The sequence below is a fragment of the Nanorana parkeri genome, unplaced genomic scaffold (assembly GCF_000935625.1).
Source record: "Nanorana parkeri isolate BGI_ZX_2015 unplaced genomic scaffold, ASM93562v1 scaffold1890, whole genome shotgun sequence".
In the NCBI taxonomy this organism is placed as follows: Eukaryota; Metazoa; Chordata; class Amphibia; order Anura; family Dicroglossidae; genus Nanorana; species Nanorana parkeri.
In genome coordinates this window covers 20,696-30,746 of record NW_017308158.1, presented here as the reverse complement: position 1 = coordinate 30,746, position 10,051 = coordinate 20,696, and the positions used below count along the sequence as shown (strand labels likewise).

At 47.6% G+C, this 10,051-nt stretch overlaps 1 protein-coding gene across 1 annotated transcript in view; it reads left to right on the top strand.

Moving 5' to 3' along the window:
* The window catches only part of LOC108800042 (actin, alpha cardiac muscle 2-like), a 19,608-nt gene extending 16,515 nt beyond the window's left edge, over positions 1-3,093 (top strand). Inside the window, exons 5-7 of the mRNA XM_018571984.1 lie at positions 1,606-1,797; positions 1,887-2,030; positions 2,703-3,093. Of these exons, the coding sequence (XP_018427486.1) occupies positions 1,606-1,797; positions 1,887-2,030; positions 2,703-2,884 (518 nt within the window). The 3' untranslated portion in view covers positions 2,885-3,093. The remainder of the gene's footprint in view (positions 1-1,605; positions 1,798-1,886; positions 2,031-2,702) is intronic.
* The last annotated feature ends 6,958 nt before the right edge of the window (positions 3,094-10,051 follow it).

Sequence of the window (10,051 nt, the reverse complement as noted above, 5' to 3'; positions counted from 1 at the left end):
TCTGGACTTAGTAACGCACTGGACTCAGGACTTAGTAACGCACTGGACTCTGGACTTAGTAACGCACTGGACTCAGGACTTCGTAATGCACTGGACTCAGGCCTTAGTAATGCACTGGACTCTGGACTTAGTAGTGCACTGGACTCTGGACTTAGCAGTGCACTGGACTCTGGACTTAGCAACTCACTGGATTCTGGACTTAGCAGCGCACTGGACTCTGGACTTAGCAGCGCACTGGACTCTGGACTCATCTGAGACCCGCAGAGCCCACCTGAGACCCCGACCAGCCCACCATACATCCTGCACAGCCCACAGAGACTCTCTATGGTGGGATCTACAGGGTCTCTGGTGGGCTGGTCAGGGTCCCTTTCCCTGCACATGCAGCTCCTTACCTGCTGATGCTGGCCTCCGCCGCCGGACCAGTGCTGCTTGGACCTGGCCTCCTCCGCACTGGAACAGCGCTGCTGGGTCCAGCCTCCGCCGCCAGACTGGCGGTGCTGGGCCCCAGCCTCCTCCACCTCCTCCACTGTCAGTGGGCCCCCCAGCCTGGGGTGGCTGCATTTGGGCGCCGGTAGTTCCGCCTCTGCGGAGGCCTCAGTGCTGCAAAGCAGAAGTGCTAACCAGTGACTTACACTGAGAATACCCACAAAAAACATAATCCTGCTTTATTGAGGTAACAATACCACTGCAGACCCATTATTAGCTTACTGCATGTCCAATAATACTGAAAGTGTTTCCTTCTTTTTTAACCAATTAGAAATATCAATATACTCTATTTACTAAAACGTGAAAATCTCTTGGCTGCTTATATAAAACGTACAGGCTTAGTATAATTACCAATTCTGTTAAGCTGTATCTGTAATGGAAAGAAATACACTGGAAATCCTGCAATGAGGATAACCACCAAAGGACTAGTGTACATGGGCTTTTGAGTTCAGTTGAGGTCAGATTAAGAGAAGTTTTTGATTTTTTTTTCTCCCATACAATCAATGTAAATGCATTTAAAACTCATGGCAACACATGGCAGGTACAACTCATAAACATTACAATTGCATCAAAACTGATAAAAAAAATATTTGTATACGCTATCCCAAATGGTCAAAGCATTGCAGAAAAGAATTCCCTAAGAAGTCACCTTTAAAGCCTGTCCCATTAATCACTCAACACCATCATCCTAAAGACACTACTACTTTTCCACTGAATGCAGTCTGTAAATTAGCTAACAATTTGTGTCTCTGTGTACACCCATTCCATTATCAAATCCAAGGGCTTTTGACTCGACAGGAACCACAATTTTGCTTTAGTGTAATGAAATCAGTACAGTTTGCATTTGAAGTAGCATGCTTTCTGAACACCCGCTGCACAGCTTACATTTATAGTCAGGGCAAATATATTTAGTAGAGGTGCACCGAAATGGAAATTTCAAGAACAAAACAGAAATGAAAAAAAACGAAAATGAGAGGCCAAAAGTGCCATTTTCGGCCGATATGTTTCAGTGGCCGGTATATTGGTGCATCCCTAATATTTAGGGTGTATAACTTTCAATCTGATCATGTTTAGATTTATAGATGTAATTGAAATCTTTATTTTTTTACCATTTTACAGCTGAACGTGAAATTGTCCGTGATATCAAGGAAAAACTGTGCTATGTAGCTCTAGACTTTGAGAATGAGATGGCCACTGCTGCCTCCTCTTCCTCCTTAGAGAAGAGCTATGAGCTGCCTGATGGGCAAGTCATCACAATTGGTAATGAGCGTTTCCGTTGCCCAGAGACTCTCTTTCAGCCATCCTTTATTGGTAAATAGTAATGCGTGTTTTCTAGCACCAATTTTAAAAGCAAAATGCCACAGTTAGGTCAAACTAACACTATTCCCTAAATATACTAGGTATGGAGTCTGCTGGTATTCATGAGACAACCTACAACAGCATCATGAAGTGCGACATTGATATCAGGAAGGACTTGTATGCGAACAATGTAATGTCTGGTGGAACCACCATGTACCCAGGTATTGCTGATTGTCACTCACGCAGCTGGGCGGATCCCGTCATCTAAGACGTGATCCGCTCCGGCTGCGGCGTCTCAGTATACCGCGAGCTGTAGCTCGCGGTATACTGAGCTTGGGGTAACGGGAGGACGCTAGTTTGTGTCCTCCCGTTACCCTAAGGAGAACTATGGGGAAAAACACTGACCCCATAGTTCTCCTTTAATGTGAAATTATAATTATATTTAGAATGATGGAATAACCTACTGATTTCAAATCCGCCTGATTATGAATTTTAAATGTAGAACATTTTAATATAGTGTGTGAACTTAAAGGGTTATTAAAGCCTCACATGTTTATCTCCTTATAAGAGGCATGATTTAAGGTAAGTCCTTACACTAACATTGGGGGAAGGGAAAAAAATATCCTTTAATGTCACTCGAACTCTAAACTGCTGAGCTGTATTTATCTTTTATATGTTACAAAATAGGGATTGTAGTGTGTGTGTGTGTGTGTGTTAAAATTATATATTTATTTTCTTCCATTTTTTTACTAAAAACAGGTTTGTTAAACAATTGTAAATATCATATAATAAAACAATATTGCAATTACCATATTTGTATTCTACAAGTCCTCTGCTTTTAGAAAATATATAATGTTTTGGGGGTGTTAAGTAATCTTCAGGTGCATTTCAGCATGTGGATAAAAAAATTGATTAAGTGGCAAAAGAGTTTAAAGATCTTTGTTTTGCCTCACAGATCATTGCTCCACCTGAGCGAAAGTACTCAGTTTGGATTGGGGGCTCCATTTTGGCTTCTCTGTCTACCTTTCAGCAAATGTGGATCACCAAACAGGAATATGATGAAGCTGGTCCATCCATTGTCCACCGCAAATGCTTTTAAATTTATTTTTTGTCTCTGGTTAAAAGGATTTACAAAATGTTTAAAAAGCCATCTAACTTTACAGATAACAATACCTGTCATTGTTGCCACAAAATGATGCTAAAAATGTAAAGTGTACATAAATTATAATTTATTTCAGTGTTTTACAATTTGGAAAACAATGCACAGAAGCAAAAGAATGTCACAATGCAATAAATTAGTAAAGTATGTCACTTACTAGTTACTAGTAGTACTACTTATTAGTTCTGATTTGCAAATTTTGTTATGGGGACCTGTGTACCTCAGTCTTAACACCGCTAGTGCCAAACCTAATGTGTTTAGATCTAATTGTGTTGCCTTTAGGCACCATGGCAATGTACTACTTGCCTACATGTTTTTGAGACTGGCTTCTGCTCGTTAAATTGATTGGTTTATTAACAACGAAAAAGCAGCGCTGAGTGAATTAAACTACAAAGTATCAGATACAACTAATACTAACCGTGAAATAATGTGATACAATGTAACATATATATCAGTAGAAAAAACACATGTGTTAGTATTGCTCTAATCAACATACACCTCAGTGCACGTCATATAATGCTACAAAAAGGTCCATAAAGATGGATCTTCAAAAGTCCATTAAAAAATAAAGATATAAAAGTTGATGAAAGGTGATCTCAATATCCTGTGACCCTCACCAGAGAAATTGTACGGAATGCACCTCACCTTTATCAGGGGCCCATCAGGGTCTGTATGTGCTGTACCTCTTTTTATTAGAGCCAGGTAGAGGAAGCACCTGATATTGAACACCTCCCGGTGATTTCCTCCTCTCAATTACAAATTAGACATGTGCGATTTGTTTCAGAAAGATTCGTTATTCAGATGAATTTTCGGAGATTCGGATATATCCGAATGACAGAAATGACGAAAGAAAACGAATCGGAAGAGCTAGAAGTTCAGAAAGAGTTGACCGAGCTACGGATTGCTCACGACTCTGCTATGGGGCCCGAATACGACTGGTAAGATCAGTAATTGTGGCAGTATTAATCTTTTTAATGGAGAACTATGGGGTCAGGGCTTTTCCCCATAGTTTTCCTAAGCGTCACGGGAGAACACAAACTAGCGTTCTCCCATGACCCAAAGCTCAGTATACCACGAGCTACAGCTCGCACTATACTGAGACGCCGCAGCCGTCGCTGTCGAGATCCACCCAGCTGCGGGATTGACAGCTGGCTCTACCTATCCAGAGGCAGAACCAGCTGTGCCCGCCCCCTCCCCGTCCGTTCCGCCAGTCCCCTGTCACTCACGGCTCTCTGCAGGGATAGATCGAGATGTGAGCGAGCGACGGTATCTACTGACGGGATCTACTGAGCCGACCTGTGACAGTTTCATTGTCACAGGTCGGGTCAGATTATGAGGCTGAGTCAAAATCACTCGCCTCATAATTCTCCTTTAAGGCGGGAGCCTTGAGAGATCAAAAAGCCCCGAATCGCACACTTGTGTGCCTCCCAGATCTAGTGAGGTGCCGCTTGGGAAGCCAGATTAGTAGCAAAATAATTGCGGTTTTCCATCTCTAAGGCTACACTAACTCCCTCGTCCTGTAAGAGGGACTCATGAAGGTGCCACTGCCAGTTTCTTTGTGAATCGTCCTCCAACTGGATTTCCAGGGCCACCGGGGAGTGATCCGAAATTGTGCAGATCTCAATGGAAACTGTAGAAACCCTGTGTAAATCCGTTTGCCAAAGCAAGAAATAATCCAGGCGAGAGTAAGACTGGTGGGGTGTGGAAAAAAAACATGTAATCCCTAGCGTGGCCATGGAGAACTCTCCAGACATCTAGCAGTTGCATGACGGTAACAATTTCTTAAATCGCCGGAGAAAGGCATAGGACAGATGTGATGCATTATGGGAAACATCAAGAAGCTGCTCTGGGGCCAATTTGAGATCGCCCCCCACAACAAGGGTACCTTCCACAAACGAAGACAGTTTGGAAAGGCAATGTTCTAAGGACTCAATCTGATTAACATTCGGGGTATATACATTCACTAACGTCACCAGTGAGCCCTCTAAATCACCCTTGACAAATAAGAAACGGCCCGTAGGGTCCTCTAAAGCTGCCCTGAAATCCCATTGCACTGACCTGGCTGTGCTCACCCCCCTATACTTGGAATCAGGAGAGGTCGCGTCATAGGCATTGGGGAATCTGAAATTGGTCAGTCCCTGGGCCTGACCCAACTGAAATTAAGTCTCCTGAATGAATGCCACCTGCACCACCTCTCTCCATAATTTTCCTAATGCCTGAGACCGCTTTTCCGCAACATTCAGGCCCTTCACATTCCAGGTGAGAATCTTAGTAGGCTGTTTAGGCAGTATCCTCTGGGGTGGACATGCAGGTGACGAGTCAGCCATGACGCACAGCCTCCTGCTTGGGCAGAAAGTCGCACTACTGGTTTCCCCCACTCTAACTGACCAACTGGGGATATCAAGGGAGGGGGATATCAAGGGAGGGGAAATAGAAAGGGAAGGAGAAGGCAGTAGGGGGAAGGCAAAGAAAGAAGGTCTATAAGCGAGAAGAGAAGGAGGAAAATTGAGAGAGGGGGACAGGACGCCCCACAGTGAATATATACAAAAGGGAAAGGTAAACCCAGAACTAAAATACTAGTAAAACTTCCAAGAATTCAGGACTCCAAGGGATGTCCCACAGAGAAACCCTATGTGGGGAAGTAGCACAACCCAAACATGAAATCTGTGAGCGGCCCGAACCATAGAGGCCAACAACTATTCAACTAAAAAGTACACTGGTGCACCATGGACCTAAGCGGTCCCCCATTATCACAGGGATTGCATAGACTAGTGACCCAGAAAGAACCCCCCCCCCCCTTTGAGACCCAGGAGGATCTGCAAGGCAGTGGTAAATATAGTACTTAGGGGAGCAGACACAGGACTCCAGGTTGCCAGAGTACCCAAATAGCTCACAGGTTCCCCTGTGGGAGTCTAGCGTGGATGTGAATGAGGTCATCCCCTCAACCTTCCTCCTGCGTTCTGGGTAACGCTAACAGGCAGATAAACATAAACATCGCCCCATCTTAAACATTCCAACAAGCAATACAATATGCAAACCCAGGAAAACAGTACGGTACAGCAATATCAGAGAGGAACCTCAAGCTGCAGTGCCCATGGGCATTGTTCAACACAAGACCAGGTCCTTGGCACAGGCCTCTAACTCGAGTCTGTCAGAAGCATTCCAATAATGGGTGGGCAAGCCTGCCAGGCCAGCAGAGTCTGTTCTGGGAAGAGGAATGCACAGCCATGCAGGTGAGTGTGCAAGGTTCTCCCTGAGACCTCACCAGGGGTTCTTTGTATTAACGGAGCACAGTCAGGGCCTCCTAAATGGCAACAAAAGAAAAAAAAAACAACAGGTATCCAAAACCGGCAACTGGACGACCTCAATCCTCTCTGGATGCAGTGCCACTTAGGTCCCGGTTTTGATCCCTACGAGGTCTGCGGGAATGCTGTCTCCTGGGTCTCAAGTTGCTCCGGGAGGGCTCCGTGCGATCCGGGAGAGGGAACAGCCAGTTTTGAACCATGACAGGTTCGCATTCTAATAGGGAAAACAACACTGGTAGTTGATCCGGGCGGTTGAGTGCAAAGTGTTGATCACCCCTACGAACCAGGAGATGGAATTTGTGTCCCCAACTGTAGGATGCAAACTGTCTCTGCATGTACAACGTGTAGCTGGAAAGGTATGGCAGCTATGAGATGGAGGTACCGTCAAAGTCAATAGACTTAATTTCTTTCTTCACGGTAAAGAAGTGAATGCGGCATAAGACATCTCTTGGGGTGTCGTCTCTAGGGTTAGACGGACCATATACTACTCTATCCATCTACAGGGGATGAGTCGGCTCCCTGTCCAATAACATGTTCAGTATAGTGGACACTGTGGATCTTAGGTCTGCTCCAGAGGTGGCTTCTAGGATTCCTCTGAGACGTACATTGTTTCTGCGGCTCCTATTTTCACCATCGTCTACTTTAGGATGGAGGGCAGTAACTGAGCAGCCTGTGCCAGCACTACCACCTGTAAGCGGGAGTCCAATGCCGCCCTGTTTGTCTCCAGGGTCGTCACCCTAGCATCCACCCCTGTTACCTGCTGCCGAACGACCGCCAGCTCCTGCTTCAGCGAGCCTTCCAAGCGTGCAGCCATAGTGTCCAGGTCTGAGCGAAGTGTAGCGAACATGCCCTTGAGCTCCTGCCCAGAGACAGGTGAGTGTTCGCTGACCCGACCGAGAAGTTGGAGTCCACAGGTGAATCCGGCCTCATAACTAGTGGGATGGGTAGTGGCCAGTTGCTCGGCTGCTCACCGGGTGAAGAGATACCGTTGTCTACGGCCGTGGAGCACGACTCCGCCAGACAGCTGCGAGCCGGAGATGCATGTGTGTGCGCCATCTTGGAGAAGCAGCCTATCGCGCGTTTGTCGGGCAATTCGCATTTTGCGCGCTATCGCGCAAATGCTTGCATTGAGCAAGCTGGAATCGCGGCAAAATCCGCTCCAAAAAGGGTCCTGCTGTAGCGACGCACGACCCGCGACAGCAGGACCCTTTGCCCCATTGCCATGCATTGGAGAGTGATATCGCGCGGTAAATAGCCGCGATATCGCTGGAATTAGCGTGCGATCAATTGCTTAGTGTGAACGGGGCCTAAACGGCCGGACAGCAGACGGAGTGCGGGTGGGCGTTTTTAAATGTCCTAACCCACCCCGCTCGTGCCCGCCGCTAGGCCACGCGCACGAACGGGAAATTGTCTTTGAATGTAAACATCCAGCGATGGCTGTTTACATACAAGCGTTCAGACGTCTGTAGAGACGTCCGATCACTTGTAATATGCGTGCGTTTGTGCGCCCCCTCCGTTGCCGCTGGCGAACCCGAGCTCCGCTGGGCCCGGACAAACTACAGTGTAGACAAGGTGCGGTGCGAAGTGGAAGGTTGGGGTTTTTTTCCCTTTGCTTCGCTTCGCATTGCTTCGCATCGCTTCGCCTGCAGTGTGTCACAGCCTTGAGAGGGAAAAGGAGGGAAGTCTGTCTTAATGCCACCCTTCCCTCAGAGTGACAGTGGCAGTTTCAAGTCCCCTCACTGTATCTGTGTAGTGTGAGGTAAAGTTCAGTAAGGTCATGTGACCTTAGGGCTTGTTGTTGAAGTCTCACTCTCCCTCAGAAACAGGCCCACCAAATAAAGCTTGAAGGATGTCTGGGGAGTATGTTTTTGAGGCAGATGCAGTGAACATTGCACTCCACACATAACAGTCTGTAACACCATTTCGCCACCATGGTCCGCCGTTTATAATGCATTAATACCTGCTGCTAGTGTGTTTGCACACACACAGTCGAGCCGGGCCCGTGCCGCAGATGGGGCAGCGGATTCCGGGATTGAAGGTGAGGGGTCAGGAGGGGGGGGCGGCAGACGGTCCGAAAAAACGAGCGGGGGACCGAAAAAACGAGCACATATAGGCGATCGGCAGGCTATAGAGCCACCGATTGTCTATATGTGAAACACCCGGTAACGGGTGTTTGCATTGCACGGGTCTTTTTCCTGCCCGTGCGCGCCTGCCAGGGGGGGCGCGCGAGCAGAAAAAAAATGCCGTCCGGAGACGGCAACCCGCCAATGCAGCAGTGCCGTCCGTCCGTTTTTTTACAACGGGTGGACGGCAACTGGTTAAGGCAAGTTGGTACAGAAGACGGATGAGAACAGTAGTTTACCTGTGGTCCAGTATATGGAGGGATTATGCTGTTGTAGCCATGGCAGCCCAAGGATTAGGGGAAACAAGGGAGAGGAGACCATATAAAAGGACAGGCTCTCTTTGTGTGACGGACCTATGACAAGGGTGAGTGGTTTAGTTTCCAAGATCACTTGTCCGGACTTGATAGGCGATCCATCAATAAGTTGAATATATAATTGACAGGCCTTTTCCTGAGTGGGGATATCTAAAATCTGGACTACTGAAGCATCCGCTGGCACCGGAGTCAATCATGGCAGAGTGGAATGGACTTTTTATCCCACTGTACAGAGAGAGAGAGACAGACAGGTGAGATGAGCAAGGTTGAGGTAACAAATTCACATGTGGAATGGCAGCAGCAGTCTTAGGGCCACACCTTACACTCCCGCATAAGGTGCGCTGGTCTCCCACGATACAAGCACAGGCCCTGGGACCTCCCCCTTCTTTTCTAAGCCTCTAATAGTGGGCCCCTGATCAATCCAATCTGCATAGGTTCTTCTTGGGTCTCAACAGCTATACTGGCGGGACCCGGGGTACTGGGGGAGACGTGACTTGGGAAGGAAGAGCGGTCAAACCCCCTCTCTCGGCATCTCTCTCTGAGGCGTCTGCCGATTTGTATACACAAGTTGCAGGTAGCGTCCAAGGTAGCTGGTATCCCCACTCTGGCCAATTCATCTTTCAATGCCTCTGAGAGGCCTAGGCGGAACTGATCCAAAAGAGCCGCTTCATTCCAGGCTGAATTCGTTGCGGAGTGTCTAAAGTCCGTAATATAGTCCTCTACACGATGTCTCCCTTGCTTCAGGGATCGGAGAGCAATGGTGGCGGATTCTTGTCTATGAGGGTCGTCATATAAGGCATCCATTGCCCCTAAGAACGAATCCCAAGAACTGATTTTTGGACTGTTAGTGTGTAGCAAATGATGGGCCCATGTTTGTGGTTCTACAGAAAGCAGGGGCATCACGGTTCGCACTTTAACCAATTTGGTGGAATAGGTTTGAGGCTGCAGGGTAAATAGTATTTGATAGGAAGGGATAAACCTTCTATACTGTGTGCGATCCCCAGTGAATTTTTCGGGTAAAACTACCTTAGGTTCGGGTATCATAGCTGCGGTAGCACCCACAGGAGGGTTCAGAGTAGCTAATGGCAGAGTACTCACTGCTCCCTGAAGCAGTTGATCCACTCTTGCTTGACCCGCCTGAAGCTCTGCTTGTGTAGCTTGTAATGCTTGCACGTACTGCATGTACTGGCTTGGTTATCAGGGGCGGACTGACCATTTGGTCCGTCGGGCACTGCCGGAGGGCCCCCTGCAGTGCCTGTAGGCACCCTCCACAGTTTTCTGCGGCTGACGGGCCCCCTCATCTCTGCGCCAGGAGTATAAGGTCTTTCCGACACTCCCGGCACAGAGACGAGGGGGCCCGTCGGC